We start from the raw sequence: 26,094 nt of genomic DNA on the forward strand, positions 1-26,094 counted from the left end.
GGCAAGTATGTGAACAGCAGTTTTGGAAACAGTTTTGTTTACTGTAAATGAAACTTAGGTTCTGTGAAAGAACTCCTGCTGAATATAACAAAAATTCCAAATACTCAGCCCCTTGAGAAAAAAAATGCAGCACTCAGAATATTTTTAATGGATTTACTAGTGAATATTTCACTCTCAGATATAGCATAACCATGTCACAATTTTTTTCCCTCTACTCTTTTATTTCTTTACATATGTACATTACTTAAAACCACATAGATTTATTGAAGTCATCCTCAAAAATACATTAGCAGTTTTTTAAAACTGATCTTGCACCTTTTAGTGACAGCATCTACATAGTATCAATACAGAATTTGAAGTTATAAGTTTCAACAGAGGCACTCTGAGGAGAATGAGAAGTCTCAGTCCCGGCCATCAACACTTGTGAACTCCATCGCAGGTTCCAATGGAAGGTAATTCCCCAGGGGATGAAAAATTCTCCTACGCTATGCCAGATGTTTGTGGCAAAAGTGTTGGAGCCAATCAGGAAAAGATTCCCACAGTCAATCATCTTCCATTATATGGATGATGTATTCATCTGTGCCAAAACAAAATTGGCAGTTGAGCAGACTCTAAATTCAACAATTTCGGCTCTAAATTCCAAAGGATTGGAAGTATCCCCTGAAAAGGTACAAAGGGAAGCACCATGGAGGTATCTCGGACTCCAAATTACTGCCAAAACCATTAAGCCTCAATCAGTTTTGATTGATAAGAAAGTCCGAACTTTAAATGACCTCCAGAAGCTGTTGGGAGTGATCAATTGGATCTGACCAGTGCTGGGGATCACAACTGGTGATTTGCACCCCTTGTTTGAATTGCTCAAAGGAGATGCAGACTTGTCCTCCCCCAGATTTTTAACAACAGAAGCAGAACAAGCCCTTCCCACAGTTGAAAACAAAATCTCAGAGAGACAATCTTACAGAAAGATGGAGGGACTGCCATCTTCCCTAGTTATTATCAGGGAACAGCAACAACCACTGGCCATTCTGGGCCAATTCACAAGCGACACCAAGGACTTCTGTTTGTGGGAGTGGATATTCCTCCCACATCAATTTTCAAAAACTATCGTTTTTGAAATGATTGGCAAGTTAATCTTTAAAGGATGCACCAGGTGTTTGGAACTCAGTGGAGAGGAGCCAGGTTGCATTTACCTCCCACTGACTTCTGAACATCTGGAACAACTGCTGCAGAATTCCATGGATTTTCAGATTGCCATCGGGGGTTACCCGGGAGAAGTCAAATTTCACCTCCCGGCGTGCCCATTTTTACAGAGACTGATTCCAATTCCATTAAAATTAAAAATTATGCAATCAGACCTTCCAATAAAAAATGCCAAAACGCTTTTCACCGATGGATCTGGGAGAACCAGAAATGCAGTAATAGTTTGGCGAGAAAACGGCAATTGGCAACAGAATATTCATAAAGTTCAAGGTTCTCCACAAATCATGGAATTGTCAGCAGTTGTTCGCGCCTTCCAAATTTTTAACAGTGAACCCATTAATATTGTATCAGATTCGGCATACGTTGTGGGCGTTGTCAAAAGGATTGAAAATTCGTATTTGAAAGAAGTATCTAATGGAAAACTTTTTAATCTGTTGAAAAATTTGCTATTTTTAATTGGAAACGGGAAATTCGGCTACTATATTGTCCACACGAGGTCTCACACTACTTTGCCAGGTCCTGTGGCGGAGGGAAACCAGATTGCCGACCATCTGGCAGGTATGGTTGTTTCCCCCAATTTATACCAGCAAGCAAAAATCTCCCATGATTTTTTTTACCAGAATGCGCGGTCACTACAGAAACAATTCGGCTTAAAATTGGCTCAAGCAAAAGAAATTTTGAAAGCGTGCCCTGACTGCCAAATGGTTGCTCCACTAGTTCCAGAAGGAAGTAACCCCAGAGGATTAACAGCATTGGAGATTTGGCAGTCAGATGTCACGCACATAGCAGAATTTGGAAAACTAAAATATGTACATGTGTCTATTGACACATTCTCAAAAATGATCGTGGCCACCGCGCATTCTGGTGAAAAAAGCAGAGACGTGAAAAGACACTTTTTATCTGCATTTGCTAGGATGGGTGTCCCGAAGCAAATAAAAACTGACAACGGATCCTCCTACGTATCTGCAGACACCAAGAGATTCTTTGAAGAATGGGGGGTACACCATACCACTGGAGTCCCACACAACCCCACAGGGCAGGGCATGGTAGAGAGAGCACATCAAAACATAAAAAATTTACTCAAAAAACAAAGAAGGGGGAGTACAGGCATGACCCCCCAAGAGAGATTAGAGAAAGTGATGTACGTCTTAAATTTTTTAAATTTATTGGAGGAATTTGAAACTCACACAAACAGAAGTCCTGTAGACAAGCACTTTAAATCTGACTTTCCACAGAGTACTCAAAAAGCAAAAGTAATGTACAAAGACCCCACAACAGAAATCTGGACGGGCCCTTTTCCCCTGATCACCTGGGGGAAAGGGTAGGCCTGTATTTCAGGTGGCACAGGACCTAAGTGGGTCCCAGCAAGAAGAATACGAATACATCAGGATCCCAACACAAGATGTGGACCTTCTGCACCTGCATCATCTTAATCGGCACTTTAGGACTGATCCGCAACAAGTCTACCTCATCTCCCCTGAGAGAGTGGATGAAGCAGCTGACAGAGAACCTGTGGGTAACGCTGGCCAAGGCCACTGGGATGGACACCTTGTGCCTGGCCTTGTCCAGTCCTGGTAACCCCTTTCAAAGGTGCCTAGTGGGTATTCCTGTGACTCCGGGTGAGGAGTGGAATGCTTTTGTATCACAAACCCGGAGTCTGGGATCCCTGCCACTAAATTCTGTTACACTAAGCACAGGTTGTTTCCGGCCAAGCTTTCACTGCGGATCCTCCCCAAGAAATTGACCTCCTTGGTTCTCTCCCCACCAATAATTGTATCTTATTTCATCGTTACATGGAGCCCAATCTATTCACACCCCATAATGTATCCGCTAGCAGACCAATTTACCAAGGAACCCCCTCGCTGTGGTGTAACAATTCGATTGCTACTACAGTAGCAACCGAACATGTGCCGAGAAATATGAGACTCCCAAAAGGATTTTTCCTTCTGTGCGGGGATCGGGCATGGCAGGGTATTCCTGCTTACCTGGAAGGGGGTCCCTGCACAGGAGGAAAACTGGCACTTTTTAACCCAGTGAAGTTTAAATTATTGGATCAACCCTTTACCCCTAAGAATCAAGTTAAAAGATCCCTATCCTTTGCAATGGGCACACCACTTAGGTTTCCTAAGCCAAAGACAACAACACCACGCGCCACCAGCCCAAAACCAAAAGTTCCTACTCCCCGTGATGTTGCGGCACCACACGTGGACACTGGAATCATCACTCCGCCACCTCCTTTACCCTTCCCGGCGGATTGCGATTCCAACATCCACATCTGGTCCCGCATGAAAAATTTCTGGGCTTCCTTCCCGATCCCGGGGATAGGAACAGCCTATACCTTTTGACCCACCTTGGTTGCTGGCTGACCAAGGAAGCTAATGCCACCACCACTGCAATCAAAGGCCTGCTAGCAGATACACAAAAGTTAAAAGAAATCAGTTTACAAAATCGTGCAGCCATTGACTTCCTACTCCTGGCACACAGACATGGGTGCCAGGAGTTAGAAGGCATGTGCTGTGTGAATTTTTTGGATCATGCACAGTCAATTCATCAGAGTATCAATCAGTTGAAAAATTTAGTTCAAGATATCCACCAATCCCGCAGTGAGGGGTTGGATGGATTGTTTGATTGGCTAAACCTCCCTTCACTTCCCAAATGGTCCCGAAAAATAATAATCATTATTGTGATCTCCGTGTGTGCCCTCATTGCATTTTTAACCTGTTTACCTTGTTTAGTTGTATGCCTCCACAAGTTGCTGCTAAGAAGTATCGATGTCAACACCGCTTCAATAAACAAAGAAGGGGGAGATGAGGAGAATGAGAAGTCCGATTGGGAGAGATTTCAAGCGTGGAGGGACATTTACAGAGCTTAAATGGACTGTTAACTTATTGGACTGACCGTTATTCCCCAGTTCATCATTGGTTTTGCATCAAGTTTAATGTACCCCAATATTATTCCCCTTTGTCCCTCAGATTTTCCTGCCAAAAGTTGTTTACCACCTTGTTCTCCCCTGCTTTCCTGCTCCTCTGTCACTGATCGGTTGAGGTTTGCCGCAGTGCAGAGTGAGCTATCATTGGTCCTTTCCCCTGGATACCCAGAAGTTACACCCACCTTTCCCCTGTCTCCCAATCCTGTCTTACCCTGAGCTGTCAGTCCCATGCTCCTCCCCAGTTCTGAATCCTCCCCTCAGATTTACCCTATATAAGTGCCTGTGTTCTCTCAATAAATCGGCATTGCACCCAGACCCTCAGCTGCGTCTGAATCCTTTGTGTGGTGCCGTGTCCATATCCCTTTTTCCCTCGGGCCGTGGCAGCACTCTCTCATATCAATGTTTGCAAACCACTTATTCAGAAGGGATAGTGTTACAAACAAATCCATCTGTTGTGATACCACTGCTCTCCACATGCATTACAAACAACGTAAGTCAACATTTGTTCATCTGGATTCGTGTTTTGCACCCAACCTGGAAGAAAGAGAGTTCCTCTGGCGATCATTGTGACAGTGCAATCAAATTTTTCACAGCGCCTACACTTTATTTTGTTTGTCTGTGTGCCATTAATAACTTGTGGAAGCTGATGTTCCTGAATAGATGATTCTGTGTACTGAGCCCTGAGCTGTTTCAGTTCATCGCTGGCCATTTCCATCACTGTCATCTCAGCAAAAGCCTTGGGGCTCAAAGTCCCTGTAAAAAGGTTATGTTTCAAGTGGCAATTTTTAGGGTTCTTCAAGTTAGAGATTTTACTTCTGATGCAATTTTTATATTTTTTGTCATTTTTAGCATGAAGAGCAAAAATATGTTTTTCAATTTCTTTAGATAACTGTAGCCATTTAACAGTTTCTTCTTCATCTTTGGCAGAACCAATCAAAGCTTTATACAGAAGATCTGTACATTTATACCTAAGAGCTCTCATCGGGTCCTGATGGCAGACTTGCTCCATTAACAACAGATTTAGAATCTTCATTAACAATGTGTTGCTCCTCAAAAGAAGGTGGCTGATTCACACTGCCTTCTGCATTGTTACATGCCACATTTTTAACAGTTTGTGATGGGACCAAAAAGCTGGAACTAGTACCAGCTATTGCCTCCTCCTGATATGGTCCTTCAGACAGCAACTGCTCTCTAGGAACCACACTGCAATGCCCGATTTCCTCTTTCACATACGCAGAAAATGACTGTCTAACTTGCATTGACCGAACACAGTTATTCTTGTAAAGTGCTTTCCACCTTGATAATAACTGCTTTGCTTTCTTTTTCAACCGTCCTGAAGGGCAGCTCTTGAGTACTCTGTATACAGCCTTGGTAACTTCTGTCCCCTGAAGATATTCTACAATCATATCAATATCTTCAAGTTCTTTAAGATGATCCTCAATATCTTGAAAATTGTTCTCAGACAGCAGTTTTTCAATACATTGGGTTCTGTGTACAATATTTTTCCAATCAGACATTTTTAAACCTGAAACAAAAAAAAAATTATCATATTTACTGCATTTATGGCATTAATTCATCTTCTGTATATTCACACATGGTTTTCTTTTTCATTTCATGCTATTTTACACTATTTTATTTGTATACATTACTGGGTTTGCCACCATTTTCTTGAAATTGTGTACAGAAGAATTAATGAAGCAAATGCAAAATGCAGAGGAGCTCAGCTCCTGGAAAAATGCAAATGCTAGTCTAACTCATTCCAGAAAAATACTATCAGACAGGAGAGCCCAGAGGGACTTCTGCTGGGGTAGTCAAGTGACTACAAATGAACTCAGTGTAAGGCACAATGACACAGAATAATAGAAAAATCAAAGTGGGTCCAAAACCTTCACATTGTAAGGTGCTTTTTTTGGCTTTTTTTTGGGGGGGGGATTACAAGTTTAGTTGGGTTTTGGGGGTTTGGTTTTATAAATTAGTCATTCCTGTAACCATATATTAAGTTAAAAATTTTTTTTCACAAATTCTTATAACAAATGCTGAGATGTTTGGCTATCTGTGGTTTTGTTTCAATGAAGTCTGCAAGTTTCCACTTGGTTTCTCATAAGAAATTCTTTAGATAAATTCAAATATACAGGATTTGGCATTAGAAGACTGACTTGGAATAGGGAGCAATGTGTATCATAGCTACGTTTTCCACAAATTTGTTTTTGCCACTGTATGTTGTAGCCTGTGCAATGGAATTACTGATAAGTGCAGAAAATAGACACATGCATTAAGAATGACCCAGGAAACAAACAAAGTTAGAAAGTTTAAGAAAATTTGCACAGTCACATTGTATTAGTTAAAATTTTAACTTCTACAGCAGACAGATGAGATACCTGTGAATTGTGATTTTTTCATTTCACACTTTTTCCTCAAGCCTTTGTTACTTCAAAAGAATAAAATTAACCAGCTAATGAGGACTTGGCATCTGACCAAAAGTTACTGACCTAAATGAGTTTTTCAAGCACCTAATGGAGATGCCAGAGTTTTCAGGCTTTTGGAGTACTTTTTGTCACCATAACTTGATATTAGGGATTTCTTCAATTAGTGAACAGCAAGTAGGTGAACACGTTGTATTGGGAGCTGCAAAGTGAAGTTTTGGGGTTACTCTGCAGAAAGTCTAAGTGAACTGACATAAATCAGTGAAATTTAAGCCCAAAACACCATTCTAGTTCCTACATGATCCTCGACTTTTCACTTGCTATGCTATATCTCTTCTAAAAATTTCTCTTTATAGGTGTTATCAGAGAAACAATTCAGAGTAGTAAACTTCTAACTGATGTCCCTACTGCTGCCTTTCTCTTGCTAGTTCTGGCTTCATATTACAGTTGGATTATCAGGATAGGGAAGCTCAGAAACAGTGACATCAGCAAAACAGTTTCAAAACAATGACAGCTACCAATTTTGAAAATTCTTAAAACTTAAAGACACATCCCTCTATTTTCTTACAGCTGTAGCATTATTAAAGTGTGCTCCCATATATGCCAGTGTGTAAAGGAAAACCAAATGGTGTTTTCAGAATGCAAAGTCTCATGGCTTGAATAAAATTTCCTTTTGATTCCTTTGCCTCAACTCCTTTGACCAAAAAAATGCTCAGTGCATTGTTATTGTAAATTTACACACAAAAATATGTTGATATAACTAATGTTATTCTTCTACTTGCTGAAAAGGAGAATTAAATGTAGAATGCAGAAATGGATGGTGTGTTAACGTTGTGTTCCTCTTTTCTGCAGTTAGTCCTCTAAATTTATGCACAAAATCTTCTCAGTCATGCATTGACCTTTTCAAGTTTAAGCAGCACTACATTCCAGTTCATAAATATTATAGCAGGAGTTAAATAAACAAACTGAAAACAGAATAGGGACATCAAACTATGAACAATTATTTTAAAAAAATTTTGGAAATTAAACCACCTAACAGACTATTCACATTTAAGTCAAAACAATCACTTCTAAGGGAATGCTTCCCTCAACATGTACATCTTTATATGAGGTAGGACTGAGTGACTCCCTTCAAACTTACTAACCAAAGCTGGGTAAAAGTAACAGAAAAAGTAAGTAATCAAAAATATGACAAGAACAGAACTGAATCCATAATTAAATATTGCAATGGAGTGGGATATGCACTGGTAACTGGCAGAAGCACAAGAAAGAGCCAGCAGAGAAACAACTGAATAAAGGTAAATAATCAATGACACCAGAGAGATTTCTGCAGGGAAAATATTCTTGGAACAGCCCTGGCTTTGTGGTGTGTACCTAGTTTGCAAAAGATTTTAAGATCCTTCAAGATGAAAAGCAACATATACTTCTGAAGTATATATTACACTAACTAATCGAGTATAAATTTCATCTCTGTTTCCAAATTAAAAGGAACTGTGCTGAAAAAAAAAAAAAGTTGTTTGTGCATTTGTTGCCCTATAAATCAAGGAAGGACTGGACTTATCACCAAGGTTGAGACAGACCATTGGTTATGCAATCAGAAATTAAACAGAGACTCCTGAACTTATAAGGAACATATAAGGTAATCAAATGGTTGATCTTTACCATTCAAAGGATGAAGCAAAGGTCATTACTGCTGGGAATCCTGTGTCCCATTTCATGTTAAGTCTGAATCAAACACCAATTCTGCTTTTCTAATCAAGGCACAACATGATTATGTCAAACAACTGTAGAAAACATGTTCTTCACATTCTTATAGGGAGAAATAAGAAATCACTGAAGCTGTGGTAATACTGTGGTGTATTTTCTAGTGGGAACCCAAGTATAGCAAGAGTGAGTTCTTTCCCACTGAAACTCTTGTTCCTTGAACTCTGATGTTTCTGTTACAAATCAGAGAGAACAAACAGTAAGTTGGGAGAAGCCTCAAAACCATCTGAAGAGAAATCAAGTGTTTCACAGAAACCAAGCTGGAATTCCAAATGGAAAATTATTTTACCACCTGAGGGAGCTGTAGCATAGAAAACCCATGGAATCTTGTGAAATGTGCATAATGAGAAACTCCAGTCTGTGAAGAAAAAAAAATAAAACAATTTCCCTATGACCTTTAGGAGACTTCACATTTTTACAGTATCTATTTGCCAAATTTTGGCAAAAAAACCCTGCAGAATCCATAGGTGCTAGGATACAGACAGGAGGGAAAGGGTGCACCCCTTATCCAGTCCTTGTCCTTTACATTGCTCTTTCATTTGACTTTTTTAAATTTAGAGTTTGACTGCTTTTCTACCTGATTTACTGCAATTTGACAAATGCTGCTGAGCAAATATTTATAAAATTAACTGAATTGTACTCAGTCAGCACTGTTCTGCTGTCTTCCTAATTCCAAGGGACAAAAAAATCCAAGAAAGACCATTTTCTTTCTTAAGTTATGAAATGAATCATGCGCCTTTGTTCAGGTAAAGATGTAAGAAAGAATAAATGTGTCACAATTTTGTGCAGTACAATACAAACATTCTCACCCCTACCACAACTACACAAGGCATTTCACTTAAGCAATGCATAGAATCACATAATCAGAGAATGGTTTGGGTTGGAAGGGACCTAGAGGTCATCTAGTTCCAAGCCCCCTGCCATGGGCAGGGATACTATTTACTAGACCATGTTGCTCAGAGCCCCATCCTGGCCTTGGACACTCCCAGGGATGGGGCATCCACTACTTCTCTGGGCAACTTGTTCCAGTGCCTGACCACCCTCTGAGTAAAGACTGTTGCCTTCACTCCCTCACAGAAGGCCACCAGAGTGGTCAGGCATGACTTGCCATTAGTAAAACCATGCTAGCTACCTCGAATTACCTCCTTGTCTTTTATGGCCCTTAGCATATCTTCTGGGAGGATCTTCACAGGAACAGAAGTGAGGTTCACTGGTCTGTAGTTCCCTGGATCTTTCTTTCTCCCCTTTTTAAAAATGGGAGTGATGTTTCCCTTTTTCCAGTCACTGGGGACTTCACCTGACCACTGTGGCTTTCCAAATATGCATGAGAACATCGGTTTGAATTCCAAGAGTATATTGAAGGCTAGAAGGTAGAGATTGGCTCATATTTACAATAAGACTCTGTAATGCCGTGCTGATGAAGCACTTTCTTGCCAAATCATTAAGAGTTTTCACTCTGACTGCACAGTATAATGAGTCACTTGTGTGTACAAGAATAAATAATGACAATCAATAAAAATCTTCTAAGTCAGTTTGCTCCCAAAAACCAAAAAAAAAGATTAGGCTACCTCAGGTTTAAAATATGGCCATCCTGTAATAATGTGAAGTTGAATCAGAACATTTTTAAACAGTATAATGACTAAATAGGAGTAAAACAAAAAACCAAACAAAAAAAACCCCAGCCTGAGATGCTGCTAAATGCAAAGTCAGTCCCTGGTAAAAACACTGGCCTCTACAAAATCATTTGGGGTAAAAGCCTTGTCTTTGCACCTTATCCAGTGCAAAGCCATAGCCTATTTTGTCTTAGCACAGATAACCCTGAAAAATCAAGACAAACTCAGAGTGCATCCAAGCAAATGGGTATGAATGTCTTGGAAGGGTGGACGCCAGTTGTCCCTCATCCCAACCTCAGAAGAAAATCCAAACCACAGCCAATATGAGGATCTGAAGTCAAGTACTCCTAATGGCATAATAAATTTTCTGAAAAAAATGTAGTTAATGCTATAGCAGAGATGATGTATAGGACAGTCCTGGAAACACCGGCTTACTTTGGGCAACATAAATTTCGTATAAACAATAAAAATTATCAAATGTTATTTTAAACTCAAGAGTCTAAGCAGAAATCAGAGAATTCTCATAGCCAGCTTCCAGACCCAAAAACATTCCTTCATCCTATCTACAGTGGGAGAGCAGATTTCAAAGATGTCACCAAGAAACCATTTACTGGGGTTTTTATTTTATCTTGGCAAAAATCACAGCTCTTCCTGCCTCTCAGCAGGACTGCCTCCCACCTCTAAAAATTCTGAACTAGACAGAAAATCATCTTCAAAGAATAGCCACATGAATAAAGCTAAGTTAATACAATAAGAACTGAGGCAACACAACAGTATAATTGCCAGCTGTCTGTGACCACAGACACCTCATTGATCAAGAAGAGTCACCTCTCAGTAACAGATCCAGGGGCAGTGGAGTGCACAGCACTACTAAGGAGAAATAGCTTTGTTCTGTATCTTCTGCATCAGTGACTGCTTCAACTGCAGTGCTCTTAACTAATCTGGAGCTGTACTGTCTCTGTCCCGTGTTTCTCTCACCGAAATCACTCTCCCACAGCTTTCTTCCTAAGATGGGGAGTTTGCAGGGAGAAATGGCAGAGTGCATCACATTCATGTGAAGATGTACACAGTAGCCTCTTTTACAAGGCAAATTTTTAATTCTGATTTGGAGTTGCTTCTCCCAGAACCCCCATTTTTAATTAAAATAGAATTCTTATTTTCTTAAAAAAAAAAGAAAGGGAAAAAGATAAAACAATCAATAGAGTGCATAATGAAATTCTCAAGCCTCAGGGATCAATTCCAAACTAGAGCTGTCAGCACATTTTTCTAATAAGATCAAACAAACATGCATGGATTTAATGAGATAGGAAAAGCTGTTGTCCTTACCAGACTGCTTAGCCACTGGCTTCGTTTGACATCAGCCAGAGTTCAGGAAGAGGCTCAAAATATTACAGCTACACCAGAGGAATAACACCCTCGCTTGTTTCACAGCAGAAATTACTAGATGAGGAAAATTCTTTATAAACTGAACAGCTGCAGCTGTTTTGAGTTCTAGGACATTCAGCTGATGTTAGAGTGGACACACACATCCCAGCAGAGAATTTACCTTGCTAATGACTTCTTTTAATAACTTAGTTTAGAATGAAATTGAGTCTCCCTAGAAGATATTTTAGCTTTTCCTATATTCTATCTGCCTTAATTATGTGAATTCTTGTACTGAATTAAGTAGGTAACTAGTTGAAACCCTGAAAATCTTAGAAGTAATACATTATTCCACTGATATCTTTATTTCTATTGATATGGTTGATCTTTTTAATAAAATACTTTTAAGGAGTTAAAAATTACTAAATTTACTTTTAACAAGTTACAGATTACAAGTATCGAGTGGAGTTACTAGCTAATCTCTTCCACAATAGGACAGCTATACATACTCACAATTCATTCTAATACATTCTGACTCAGTATGGCAATAATAAAATGTAAATAGAGTTCTGAGAGATTTTTCATCAACAGTTTCATTGGAAATTATGTATAAATAATGTGTGCTTCTATTTGCTTTAAAACTTGCACCATTTTACATAAAGAAACACTTGCATGGTTTCTCTAATCTACAACCAGATCATTTTTCAGTATTCACTAACTTTATTCCCATCCCATTTCCTAGTTTGGGCACAAGGTCACAGAAATGTTCCATTGGGTTATCTGTTTTTTCAAATTTTCATGACAAAGACTTATCACAGCTGGCAGAGAATTCCCTTTTCTCTCAGCCTCTTTCTACTGCTTGTCAGTATGAGGTACTAGCTGGGGCTTCAAGCAAGTCAAAAGTCAGGCTTTTGACACACAGGGTACTTTTTCCAAACATGAACTTCCACTGTGGCTACAAGTGACAAATACACATCAGAAGAGTGTTGAATGAAACTAGATGACTCAGACATGAATTAATGTTACCTAGCTATGGTAAAGACACAGATTGTGACAGATGTGTTTTGCACTAATTAAGCTGACTTGCTACGGTGCAGTTTATCACAGGATTCAGGCTTTTTGTGTGGCTGCACACAATTTTTCAAAAATCATATAATAATTTTTGTGACTATAAATTAACAGAGTCTCCTGCAAACTAAAGAGTATAGCTTATCATCTGGACCAAAAACTCAAGCTTGTTAGAAATACATCTAGCATTTTCCCAACATGCCTCTATCATGAAGGCAAAACTTAAGCTGGGACAAGCAAAAAATGATAATACCATTCCTGTAGCATCACCTGCCTCAGTACCCAACCAAAAATTCACTGTGTGAAAAAGTTTCTTTGCACTTTGTGAAACAAGTGCTTCATTTTTCTAACATTCATGTTTTTACAACAGTAACAGATTTTAAAACAAAAAATAATTATTACTGTTAAATCCGGCAGACCATATGAACAATATTTCACTATTTTCCCACAGCAAGAGGATGCTATAAACATTCCTCCTCACTCAAGAAACCTACCTGGCAATAGAAATATGATCTAAGCAGCTTTGTGTCATTGTTTACTAATTAACTACTTCTATTCAATATAGCTTAGTCTCCTAAACTGTTCATCTGGATGGATGCAAATGTTCATATCCATATTTCACAGAATCACAGAATATGCTGAGTTGGAAGGGACCCACAAGGATCATCCAGTACAACCCTTAGCCCTGCACAGGACCATCCCCAAGAGTCACATCCTGTGCCCAAGAGTATTGTCCAAACACTTCTTGAACTCTGTCAGGCTTGGTGCTGTGACCACTTCCCAGGGGAGCCTGTTCCTGTGCCCAACCACCCTCTGGGTGAGGAACCTTTCTCTAATATCCAGCCTAAACCTCCCCTGACACAACTTCAGACCATTCCCTCAGGTCCTATCACTGGTCCCCACAGAGAAGAGATCAGTGCCTGCCCCTCCTCTGCCCCTCATGAGAAAGTTGTAGGCTGCAATGAGGTCTCCCCTCAATCTCCTCCAGACAAACCAGCCAAAGAATTTCAGGAAGGCTATGACATCTTCAAAGTGGAAGCTGGTTTCTTCAACATAGATTAAACATATTGCCTTATACAGGTAACAGTTCACGAAGTGTGTGCGTGCTCTCTCTGCGTCTGAACACCACTGGGATTGTACCAGACATCTGGTCTGCTCCCTCTACTCAATGTCTGCGTAAAAGAAGCATTCATTACAATGTCCTCCAAACACTGGGAAATCATAATTCAGAATTCCCAATACACTGAGATTGGCTTATACACTATATTGCTTTTAGAAGTAAAAAACTGGGAACTGTTCTGCATTTCTTTTAAGGCTGTGAGCCTCTAGTGTTGCCATCTTTCCACCACAGACAAAATCACTAAGTTTACTTTTCTGGAAAAAAAAAATCAGAGTTTTACATGTTCTATTGTAACTGTACAAGACAGACAATCCTTTCCCTGTTTATCCATAACGATGTTACCTCTCATGTTCATGCTTGGCATTAGAGTTTAGATATTTCTCCACTATTTTGTATCTTCCTCTGGAATTTCTTGTTTGGTTAGAATTAATAGCATTAATTTTTTAAACCTACTGAAGTACATGTTGTGAAGTGCAGGTTTAACACTGGCTTTTAAGTGGCAGTGTATCCACCTATTTTTCAGTCCTAAAAAAAATTGCTTATATCCTCTTGCAGATGTCCAGGTTGTCTGAAACCTGGACAACCTCAACCTAAATGAAGCTTTCCTAAGGTGGATCTCACATCCTCCTTTCAGTGAGCTTTTGCACTGGCACAAAAGTCCAACAAAACAGATTGGCTTGAACTTAAAGCCTAAATAAACAAGTAAAAATGTACTTAAGACATACCTACCCAAAGTGTATTTTTTCACTTAATACTTTAGAAAGAAAATATGAATGATTTTTGAGAGAAACAAGCAATTCTTTCTCTTGAATACATTTCCTTGACAAAATAGCTTTAAAGATTATTTTTATATAGAGCTAGCAAGGACTTCAATTTCAGCACACTACGAGCAAAAGGAAGTGTTCAGTCTCCAATGCCTTTTTATGGATAACTGTGCTGACAAATTCAGATAAAAATGGAACATGTAAATAATAAAAACATGCTTTATGAACTTCTGTGAGCTTTTCATCATTTTTCAGATGAACACAGACATTTTATTGCTTTAATGTTCAATTTTTAGTTAAGCATCAGCTCTATACTATTTCTATTGCCATTCCATTGCCAGGGCCATACTTAGATTAGATATCACTTTATCGTTCTTTTATAGGATTTCCACTGAAAATTTATATAACTTTTTTCCTTCAAAAACAAATCCTTTGTATGCAGAAGAGAACCTATGTTCCTGACCCCTCTACAGAGGTAGTGTGTGATATAAACAAAAGGTATTTGTAAGATATTATTAGTGTCCGCTAAAATTCTTTCTGCTATAATATGAATAATTAGATATGAAAGTACATAATTTCAGTCTTGATCAAGACACCTGATGTTCTGGTTGAAATTATGTGAAATACACTTGAAATGAAGAGTGGGTTTATATCTTTAACTATTAAATGTACTACACTGAGAAGTGTGAAGTCTCCAATTCCTTTCTATACTTATGCCCATCATATGTCTTATCTCAAGACATCAATGCTGCATAGCGACCAACATAACAAATACATAAAAATTCCCATAATAGTACTATTATTGCATTTTTCAAGGTCAGTCGCTTCTGTAGAGTGGATTTATAGACACTTTTGATATATATCAGAAGGAGGTATATATTTGATATATACCAGCAGCAGGGAGCAGCAGCCCAGTATGTATTTGTCAGGAAGCAGCTGAAGCCAGCCGCAGTGACACCTTGTCTGGCTGAGGTTTGGGGTCGGACTCGTGGCACCAGCAGCTGAGCAATGCTGCCGTAACCCTCATCTTGGGTCACTGGCCCAAGAAACTTGGTGGGGACCAGCTTGCAAATCTACCAGCAGTTGCCCCCATACAACGGGTGGGCCAGTGCACATGGTAACTGATCCAGGATACCACTAACTCTGTGGTTTTTCTCCAAATCCTTCATTAAAACTTCACAGAATCACAGAATCAATTAGGTTGTAAAAGACCTCTCAGATCATCCAGCCCAACCTTGCCACCTTGCCAACTAGACTTGAATGCCACGTCCAGTCTTTCCTTAAACACCTGCAGGGATGGTGACTCCACCACCTCCAGGGGCTATCCATTCCAATGTCTAATCACCCCGTGAAGACATTTTTCCTAATGTCCAACCTAAACCTTCCTCGGCTCCTCATGCCCGTTCCTGCTAAACATCCTCGGACCCGTCTAGCTGGAGTTTGACTGTCTTGCCAGGGGCTGTCTTGCTCGGGGGCGAAACGCCGCCTCTCCTCGGATCCCCGGCATGGCGCGGGCACAGGAGGAAAAGCAACCACGGCCCTACCTACCGAACCCCGCTTCCCAGGGCGCCGTTACCGCTGTTCCCCGCTCGGGCCAGCCGGGGCTTGGGAGGGCAAACCGCTGTTCCCCGGGGTGCTGAAGGGCAAACCGCAGTTCCCCGTGCTGGAGGCCAAACCGGCGCTGGGGAGCAGCGGGACGGCTCGTGGCTCCCCCGCGGGCCTCACCCCCACCGCCAGGGCACGGGGCGGTGGCTCCCCGGACATCACCGAGGAGGAGAAGCCGCACTCCCGCTACCCCCGGCCAAACACGCAGCGCTGTCCCCGCGCCTCCCGTGCCCCGGCAGCGGGGCCGGCGCCCTCACCTCCGCAGGCGGCGCCTGCCGCCGGCCTCCTGCTCCGCCGCCATGTCCGCGGGCGGGCGGCTGCGCGCAGGCCCCGGCAGTGCCACAGCGCCGCCGGACTCCGGGCTCGGGAGGCCCCGCTGTGGGCGGGGGGCCGGCGCGGGAGGTGCCCCCGGGCAGAGAGGCCACGTCCCGATGTATCAGAAATAGTGCGGCCAGACGACCTAGGAAGTGTTTGTCCCTCTGTACTCGGCACTGCTGAGGCCGCACCGCAAGTGGTGCGTCCGCATCTCAAGTGCGGTCCAGTTCTGGGCGCCATTGAGATAAACATCCATGTCTCTCCGTGTCTCCTTTTCTGCTATGCATACACAGTGAACCAATCTGATGTTAGCTAGTCAAATAGGAATTTGTTGTGACAGCCCTGGGGTTCTTTACATACACACAGTGCCCTTGAGATAGTAACTAGATGTTAAAGAACAGAGCTCTCAAACTATGATGAACATGATTTAAATCCATTGACGCTTCTCCTGAAGGAACCAGCAAGCAGATGAACTACAAAGTGCCCCTGTGTGACATGGTGGACAGCAATGTCAGTACAGGAAATATGGGACAAATACATGGGAAATGGATCTGGACATGGGACATTTACGTGCTTGATGTGCTTTTTTTGTCTTTTTCAGTGCAAGTGAGCATTCCAAAGGAAAATACAGTCATTCTCAGATCATTTTCCTTAGAGGTATAAGCTAATTCGGAGCCACGGACTACATCTATGATATAAAGAAGATTATTTATTCCTATTCCATTCCTTTGCAGTGATCTACAGTTAATTTTCATATCCAATTTGCTTGCACAGTCATTCAGTATCACAAGATTCTTTGCAGACACCTTTCAGTTTGACTGTTTGAACCATAAAGGCAAACATTATTATCTTGCTATTCCCACTCTGACACACATTTTCAATAGTGCACATAGTCAGGCCATTCTACAAGTCCCCTTTACCTTTAGAAAAGGTGACTGTTTTAACATTCTGGAAGTTTCAAAGAAGAGAAAGAAAATTAGGACTGCCATATATTTACATCCTGAGTAGGAAGATGATGTTAATGAGTAACTCACTGTTAGTGAACATGTGGCTTTCTTGAGTACAGTATATGTTCTAGCGCTTTTAAAATCAGCTGTGAACATTACTGAGTTTAGAATAAAATTAGTGCTTGAGGGGAGAATAGTTTTTTTGTGGGTGAATTTGAAGTATATTGTTTCTGATTACTTTATGGCATGTACTTATAAAAGTTTTTTATCAGTATTTTGTACCATTTTATCATGTTTGTGACTTCCTTTTTTTATGGTACTAATATAATTGTAAATTGAGTAATTTTTCAGGTGGGAAGACAAATCTTAATGCAGTACACAAAAATACCATGTATCAAATATAGCAAGAAAATATAACACTGCAGTGAATTAAAACACAGAGATTATGATGACTGTAATAACCTGAAGTGAATAAAAATCCAGAGATTTAACATTAAACTGCTATCAACCTGAACTTAAGGCCAGATTCTGATCGCCTGCTTTACGTGCCTAAGTCTGATTTACTGACTCTACGCCAGAGGTGTCCAGTTCAGCAAGCAGATTTTGGGCATCAAAAATGTTCCCTGGTGTTCCCTGATGTTCCCTGTATAGCCAGAATAAAGCAATGGAGCAGGGCAGTCAGGTCTGGAAGATTTCAACTGCCTGAATGAGCTGCTAACTTTGCTATTGTCTGTCTACAGAACAATAGCAGAAAATTAATAGTAGAAAATTAAACATGCCAACAAAAAAAATGGGGCTTTTGCGAGTGAACTACCTCCTGGGAGTGATTCTTGGAGCATTTTGACTCCCAAGCTCTGCCTGGGAATCATTTGAGGAAGAGCTTGGACTTGGGCCCTGTTAGACCATGTCTGGGGAGCTATTCAGTGCTCCTGCACACCATCCAACTTGTTGGAGAAGCACCATCTTTTCATGGAAGCAAAAAGAAGTATATGAAGAAAGAAGGATTAAATGCTGTTTTGAAGCAAGTCTAGGGAAATATTCTATCAGCATCAAATACACATTTTTTGTAATATATTGTATTATTCTACATAATATTTAGCTTTGAAATATTTCCCTTTCATTTGAAATGAATTAATAAAACACTCCAAATGTGGGATTTAAGTTAGCTTTAGTCTGAGAATCTAGAAAGATCACTTTTAAAATGATTTCTCAATTATGTCTGAAGAGAAGTTTTTTCTCTATTTGAAATAGAAATTGGTATAATGCATTACAGAAATGTGGAGAAATTGAGAGATTTTCAGATTGATTATTGGACTACTTCCTAAAAGAAAAAAAAATTAAAAATCACTGAATCCCTGTAGGCTGAATATTCCCCAGCTAAATATTTCCCAAATAAAAATTTATCATCAGTGTTCTCTCTACAGTTCTCTTATGTGCTCTTCCTGAAGAACTGGGGAGGGTCAGAGAGACTGTATGTCCAACTTTGTTGAAATCAAATTTTAAGGTCAGGTATTTGAGAGGTTAATAACTATCAAAATTAGAAATTTGTTTCTATTAAAAATCTTTTGCTGTGATGAGCTTTAATGTAACAGTTACCCATATGACCAAATAAATTATTATTCACACTTTCTTGTTATTTAGCTTTTCATTAATATATTGTTATGAATTTCAACATCTCCAGTACATGCAGGTGTATGATTCTATAATTAACAATATAGCAATTATGAAGTAAATATAAACTCTTTTTTAAATACATAAAAATAACATCTAATAGCTGGAAAATGTTTTTAAGTTTCTTTCAATTGCAGGTTAAAAGAACATGCCTCTGCATTTCCATGTATTCATTGTTGACAAAATGTCTCCATTAGTTCTTTTTTCATTTGAAAAAGCGTTGATTCAAACCTTTTGTTACAACATTCAAGATTAAGTGATCACATCTGTTGAGTAGCTTTTGAAGGATGTAGTATAGATATAGGTAATTAGCTAGAAGCTCTTTTTTTCCCATTAACTTGTAGGCAGAGTACTGTTTCCAAAGTGAATAAGTAGACTTATCAGACCTAAAAGTTACAAATTATGTTATCAAAGTTCAAGCCACTTGATTGTAGCACACATGTAACATTCTCAAATACTACCAATGCAGTTTCCTTGCTGTCTAAAATAATCAAGCAGATAATGGATTTCACATTTCACAGTAATGGAAAACTGTCAGGAACATTTTGAGGCATTAATGGCTGTAGGCTTAATATGCCTTTTAACTGTTTTCATCTGAAGGAGAAACATGTAGCTTTTGCCCTGAGCAGTTCCATCTTTGGAATGAATCTTGCAAACAATAGCAGTTAATTTGGTGATGCGCTGATATGGTTTATGTGAATGTCTATACAGAATGGATTTATTTGGGTGCTTCTGCAGAAGCTGTCTTTGAATTTATTCACAACAAAAAAAGGTTTCACTTTTGCTACTCAGATCTTATTATGCTAGATTATTATTTTTATTATCTGGTATGATGCAAACGATCTTGTATATGACAGTCCTTTGCAAACGAGAAACAATTTCTGCATCTACTACAGAAAGAATTGTGGCAGCTATTGCAGTTTGTACTGATCTGTGCAAATAATTTTCTTACTTGTTCTCACCTCTGTGGCGTAAAGTAGGCTGCAGTCCAGATCTTTTGTTCCTGAAGGTCAGTACCTAATGTGAAGTTTCTTAAATGTTAAAAATGGTCATTGTTTTTGCTCTTCTTTTCTGTACCAGTTGGTTACATCATCTGTTAATGATGAACATTAAATGCTTATAAAACTATAAAGGGGTAATTTCTAAACAATGATTTGTGTGACTCAAAGACAGCGATGACAAACAAAGTATTTTAAATGCTTTATTGGTAATGAAAATATTCCTCAAAGGCGTGGATCCACTTAAAACTTGCTTAGCTCCATAAAGAAGGAAATAAAGCTCCTCACTTTCTTCCTGCTTGTTCAGTAGGTGGAATATTTACCTGATGTCTATGACAAATTATTTGTCAATAGAATTGCCTTATTAAAGTTTAGGGCTTGACATGCTTCAAAGACCACAGACCCAGAGGGGTAACAAAATTTGGGAGGAAGGGTGTGCTACTGCAGGAAGTCCAAGATAAGAAGAAACTAACAAAGCCAGCTCAGCACAGCTCAGTAATAATAGAATAGTAAACACTGAAGACCATCAGGTCACCCAAGATAAGAAGCCAGCTCAGCAATAGTAGACTAGTAAACACTGAATATATATTAGATAAGTGGAATATATCAAGATTAACAGTATATAAATAGTGGTCATCTTTTCTCCTTGGTGTGCTAACTTTGTGGCTTTGCCACCTAGCACCCATTTGCACAAATATAAAATAAACAAATACATCAGCTCTGTGTGTGATTGGCTTACTGCACACCGGGTGATGAACCCTGATTTTTGGTACAACATACGCACTAAGTAAGAAGTTAAAATTATGTCACCAGAAGTAGCAACATCCTCTTAAATACTGTTTTATGTTCTTGTGAAATAGAAGACAAGAATAGAGAAGAACTTTAAGAAATAAAAGCATGTAGAATTTATAAAAAAATTAGACAAATAATACTTTGGAAACCCTGACCTTGAATTATAAAATACAGTAGTGTTACACTCAAAGCATGTATTAGAATTAGAATGACTCATAAAAAAGTGTACTCTGCACCTTGCATTTTTCCATTTGCATTGTTGCATTAAGTTCAAGGCACAGTTTTATAGTTTTGTTTTGGTTTTTTTTATAAAGAAAAGGATACAAAAATACACTACTGAAAAGGCAAATATGAAAAATAAGATTAAATCCGGTATACTCAAATGTCCATTGTCAGGTATCTTCTGGGCATAGACCAGAAATTAGTATAACATTGTCCACTCCAATTTCTCCAGTTTTTCCCTTCCCACGTTCTGATTCAAAAGTGACCTGTCACAAAAAAAGACATGTATTAGCAGGAAAAATATAGATTATCCAAACATTTAGCAACTCTTAATGTTAATTAATTATGAGTCTGTATCTGAGGAATATTTTTCACAATACAGGACTTAATGACTTAAATCCTTGCTGTTTTTAGAGCTTCCATGTATTATTGGAACTATATTTAAAATCCTCTGTGCAGATTTACAATACCAAATGGATTACTTTAATAAGATTATTTATTTTCATTGTACAACAAAAATGCAAATTGAGTGAAATCCTCTTATAATAATGTAGTTTTATCACAGTATGTGATGTTAATGCACTTCATTTATTGAAGACATTGCAACTGTTCATTTTCAATCTATTTGGATCCTCTGGCTTTTTGTGTATATACTATATATATTTACTCTCATGTGTATTCAGTGTAGTATGTATACAAAATAGAGAGAGGAGGTTCATTTTTATGAATAGAATGTCTGGGGCTTTACTTTATAGTCTGTTTCTGATTTATGTGAGGGCTTTTCTACACCATTCCAGCTGTGCAAAGGACCTTGAAAGGGCTCGCATTTCCTTTATACCCACAGTAATCAATTATACAGTAGAAGCCTTTGCACAGCACTAAAAACATTCAGTCACATAAATGGAAAGCAGACCCCAGAATTTCAAGGAGAAACTTTCTGAAGTCCTGAGGGAGACAGTTTTCAGGCATACACCAGTGCACAGTATTCCCTGTTGGTTGGTATGTCCTCCTTCTGAGGTGATTGCCCACCCTTGATTATACATGATGTCTCCTTTTGCTCTAATGGTTTAGCTTAGTGTGGTTTGAGAGCATCCTCTTCTATGAAAGAGAAATTTTCATTTTTCCAGGCATGTGTGTATGCTTCTGGTGCACGAGATTTTAAGAAGAGATTTTGCTAACTTGTGTTAGTTTATGGTGTGATGCAGTTTTTTTACAAAATGACAGAATTACTGGCATCAGTGTTCTAATCAACTGTGTAATTCAGTTCTGAAATTACAACCAGGTGATAACTTCTGTGCCTCCTAAAATGCGGGCTCCTGTTTTCCATTTCAGATAAACCTTTCAATTGCTGATGCCTGTAAAACAGTTGGTGGAACACTTGAGGATTAAGAAATTAAACTGTTGTGTCGATTATGGCAATTGGCTTATAAATTCTGTTATACTTACACTGTTAGTTGTCTCAGCTCCCTGAAATATCTCTATTTTTCCAGTTCTCCACCTTTCATCTTTTCCTGTGTTCTGCTCCCAGACAGGAGCAGTTTTTTTGTTTGCCAGGAACACTCGAAGTTTCCCCACTTTCTCACCAGCAAGCCGATAACTGAAAATCAAGCAGTAGCTACTCTTTGGTTTCAGGTCAGTGAGAAGAAGTTTTAGACGCCCCATATCCTTCTTGTGCCCCACAAAAGCTGGAACTGCCATGTAGTACCCATCACCTTGTAACAAAAAAAAAAAAAAAAGAGAAAGAAAAAAAAGCTTCTTTATTGGGTTTGTGTTATTTATGAGCAAATTGAATACATCTCCACTAAGAAGATAAGGGGAAGCTAGTTTGCTTGAATAATTTAAACTCAGACTGGAGAAAAGCAGCAGGGAGTGTACTTTGCAAGGAACAAGCTTGTACAGTTGGAAGTCAGATCAGTTTACAGAGGAGATGAGTTCATATTTCACTGGTAATTACAGTCATTCTTCCTCACACTATCTTTCTAAGGCAAAACCATCTGTTTTTCAAATGCAACAGCCTGAAACATACTGCTATGCCTCTGTGGTCAGATAATTTCAGTACTTGAGCTAGCTCAATACTCTCTCCACTGTCCTTTGTGAACTGATAGCTTATTCCCCAAGTCCTGTAGGACCAATGAAGTGACAGACACACACACGACGTGACAAAGGAATAAGACATCTGAGCCCATAAATAAAGTCATAATCAGCAGATGTTAGTTCAGGGAGACAGAGTAAGGCCAGGATAAGGTCTTCCTGGAAGTGACAGTACAGAGAAGGGATTTTGGGAATTATGTGGAGCAGGATAGAAAGGATTAGTGAAGAAAGACTGGGATGGAAGGACTGTGAGGGAAGAGGGAGAGAATGTACATGTAGAAACTGGAGCAAGTGCCCTGCATGATCTGTAGGATCTGCTGGTCTCCACTGCAGCAACTTCTGCGACATTTCCTGGGTCACAGGGGAAGAGACATCCTTTTGAACAAATTCCTCCAGCCACACCTTTTTATGTACACCCACGGAGCAGTCACACATTGCACCCGTGGAGCTCTTTCTCAGTTCAAGCAGGCCTCCTCTTGGTACCTAGTCAGGTATTGGTTGTTCTTGAATAGCATCTTGCCCTTGGCTCATTCTGAGGAATGCTGTCACTAGTTTGTCTTGCAGAGTTTAAGACTTCTGAGCAGTTATCCCAGTGATCTAAGCCACTTGAGTGACTACATTGCCACATCCATCTAAATTACGGATGTGTGATTAAATGACTTACCAATCTTGGAGAGACACAACATGTAGCTGATAAGGTTTCCATTACCTTGTACCTTGCAATTCTGAACACTTATGTTCTAATAATTTTTCTTATATTTTGATCAATTTGTATTGAGATATGTTGCTGACTACCAGCTGCCACTGCATGTTTCAAAGAAACAATATCCACTCCCAGTATCCTCTGCCTCCTTTCATCTTTTATAAAAATAACTCACTGATTGAAAAGCTAATTTTTGATTCTGATTCCCCTCCCTCCTGCATTTTTGAAGGGGTGAGCCATCACATCAAAGCTTAGGTAGAGGACAGATATTTAAATACCTCTATCACGATCAGCAGGATTCCAATCAAAGTCATCATCAGGGTCTTGCTTCCAGTCACAGACTCCTCGACTAAAGCTGCAATCAACTGAAAAAAAATTGTCAAAGAGGTAAGAGAAATACTATATCATGGGTACTGTTAAAATAATTTGCTCATTATTCACACCACTATTAATGTACAGGTAATTCTAAAATTATCTATAATCTGAGTTCACATAGTCTTGACCTAGATTAAATTGCAAAAAAGCAAAACATTAGAATTCATGTAGTAATCCTTTCTTTAGCTCACAGGAAAGTCTGTTGTGTCTTTTTATTGCCAATCTCCCATCTGCACATGAGTTTATATGCTATGACTGCTGTATACTGAGTGTCTGCTGATCCCCAAGTATAGTTGGAGGTGTTAGTTTTGAACTCCAGTGTCAAAAATGATTTGGGATCTGGCAACTTTAGAGCTCTCCTCTCCGTTTGTTACACTAATGTAGTTGTAATCAGCTGAGATCAGCTCTGGTTCTATCCATTGAGAGAAGCTGGCCTCCCATGAGCAGAATTCCTTATGTCAGCACTTGATACTCCTACTACATGGAGCTGGGAATAGCCCCAATCAATTTATCCTTAGAGGGTTCTGAAGGATGAACTGAAAAAGATTGTCACCCATAGCACACCACAGCCTTCGTGACTGTGCAGATGAAAAGCATTACATACACAAAGAAACACTGCAATGCAAGCATGACAGATCAGATTAAGAGTAATATGTCAGCCATCTGAGTCTCCTCAGAAAGATGCATCTTTCTTGTTCTATTAATGTATTTTATCATGAGACAAAGACATTCAGTACATGGCATTTAGAGAGCTCTGCTGTATAAATTGACTATTTCTGAGTATTTCTAAATAGGAAAAAAAGTCAGCCAGAACATCTGTCTATTTGGTTTGTTTAAGATTTGGAAGTATTTGTGGATTGTTTTTGGGTGAAACCCTCCTTGCCCTAAAAATAACCTCGGCTACAGCCAATCCCAGCACTTCACCCCCTGCCCACTCACTGGTACCTTCCCAGGAGTTTGCTACTGCCCTGTAAATGCATCAGCTCAATAAGATCCCTCAGTCCCTCCTTATGGATTCTGGTTTTTTTCCATGGTTCTCAAAAGCAGGTCCTTATTGTCAGCTTCATGATTCTGTCCATCACAGGGGAAATGGTTTCCCACCAGGAAAGAGAGGGAGAGTGCCCTTTGATCATACAATCATTAAGGTTGGAAAAGACCTCCAAGATCATCAAGTCCAACCTTCAAATGAACACCATCATATCAACTAGACCACCAAATGCCACATGGAGTCATTTCTTGAACACTTCCAGGGAGGGTGACTCCACCAGCTCCCTGGGCAGCCTGACAACCCTTTTGGTGAAGAAATTCTTTATTCCTTTATGCTCTGCTTTGACCAGAGCTACACTGCAGTGTCTGTTATGGCTCTCAACAGGCAGTGAAGTTTTCTGCTTCAAAGTGCATGAAGCCATTTCCTAAGGCACAGCAGAAGCTTAAATTGTGTATATAAATTGAAAGGTCTTGGACCTTCTATGCTCCCCTGACTGATTTTGTAATGATTTTTTGATGTGAAAAAGAACATATCTTACTGTGATATCCATGAGACTTACTGATGAATAGGGAACTATCACAAATTCATAGCCAGGCTGTGTAAGATTCAGGGTAAATATTTATTCAGTCTTGTGCAGGGGAAACTCCTACTGACTTCTGACAGAGGACCAGAAGCAAAACCAAGATATGGCAGACAGACATTGGCATATTATTGTGTGCTGTGGAACATATTCTCATTTTTTACACAATTGAAATTACTTTATTTTTTTATGACTATGAAATTATTCAAATGAAATTCAATTACAAGTCAAGTTCCAGTGTGGGGGAACTTTCTGTACTTGGCTTATAAACAGTTCTGTTTGGAAAAGGACACAAAACCAGCTTTCACATGGGAACTGGCAGAAGGGTTTGGCCAGATACTGTCTCTAACATGTTCACCAAATCCTTGGTTTGTGTTAAAGGCTTTTAAACTCATTCTGACTTGGCTGGTATAGGTTGTCATGAAAACATACAATATGCAAGAAACTAAATACTGTAGAAAAAAATAATCTACCTTCTTGCTCTGGTCTTGACACTGGAACTTTCCTCTGTGCCAGGTGAGGGCCAAACGCAGCTGCTTCTTTCACCTTTGGAACTAGGGAAAA

The 26,094-nt window shown here is 39.5% G+C and overlaps 3 protein-coding genes across 4 annotated transcripts in view; all 3 read right to left on the bottom strand.

Moving 5' to 3' along the window:
* The window catches only part of RAB9A (RAB9A, member RAS oncogene family), a 394,770-nt gene extending 390,717 nt beyond the window's left edge, over window positions 1–4,053 (bottom strand). Inside the window, exon 1 of the mRNA XM_051794990.1 lies at window positions 3,927–4,053. The gene's annotated coding sequence lies outside the window, so the exon portion shown is untranslated. The remainder of the gene's footprint in view (window positions 1–3,926) is intronic.
* TCEANC (transcription elongation factor A N-terminal and central domain containing) lies at window positions 140–16,626 on the bottom strand. The gene is given in 4 exon segments (XM_051794970.1): window positions 140–5,126; window positions 5,128–5,654; window positions 8,609–8,674; window positions 16,106–16,626. Coding segments are annotated over 4 exon segments (1,467 nt in total). The 5' UTR covers window positions 16,416–16,626; the 3' UTR covers window positions 140–4,562.
* A 2,593-nt stretch (window positions 16,627–19,219) lies between these two features.
* EGFL6 (EGF like domain multiple 6) overlaps window positions 19,220–26,094 on the bottom strand; it is a 38,216-nt gene continuing 31,341 nt past the window's right edge. The window contains exons 9-12 of one of the 2 annotated variants that reach the window (XM_051794972.1): window positions 26,004–26,084; window positions 23,866–23,952; window positions 22,240–22,505; window positions 19,220–21,059 (exon numbers count right to left, since the gene is read on the bottom strand). In XM_051794972.1, coding sequence (XP_051650932.1) covers window positions 20,964–21,059; window positions 22,240–22,505; window positions 23,866–23,952; window positions 26,004–26,084 — 530 coding nt within the window. In that variant the 3' untranslated portion in view covers window positions 19,220–20,963. The remainder of the gene's footprint in view (window positions 21,060–22,239; window positions 22,506–23,865; window positions 23,953–26,003; window positions 26,085–26,094) is intronic. The other variant, XM_051794971.1, reaches the window with a different exon arrangement.

Source organism: Manacus candei, unplaced genomic scaffold (assembly GCF_025592945.1).
Source record: "Manacus candei isolate 608988 ecotype Guabito, Panama unplaced genomic scaffold, ASM2559294v1 h1tg000041l, whole genome shotgun sequence".
NCBI classification, from domain to species: Eukaryota; Metazoa; Chordata; class Aves; order Passeriformes; family Pipridae; genus Manacus; species Manacus candei.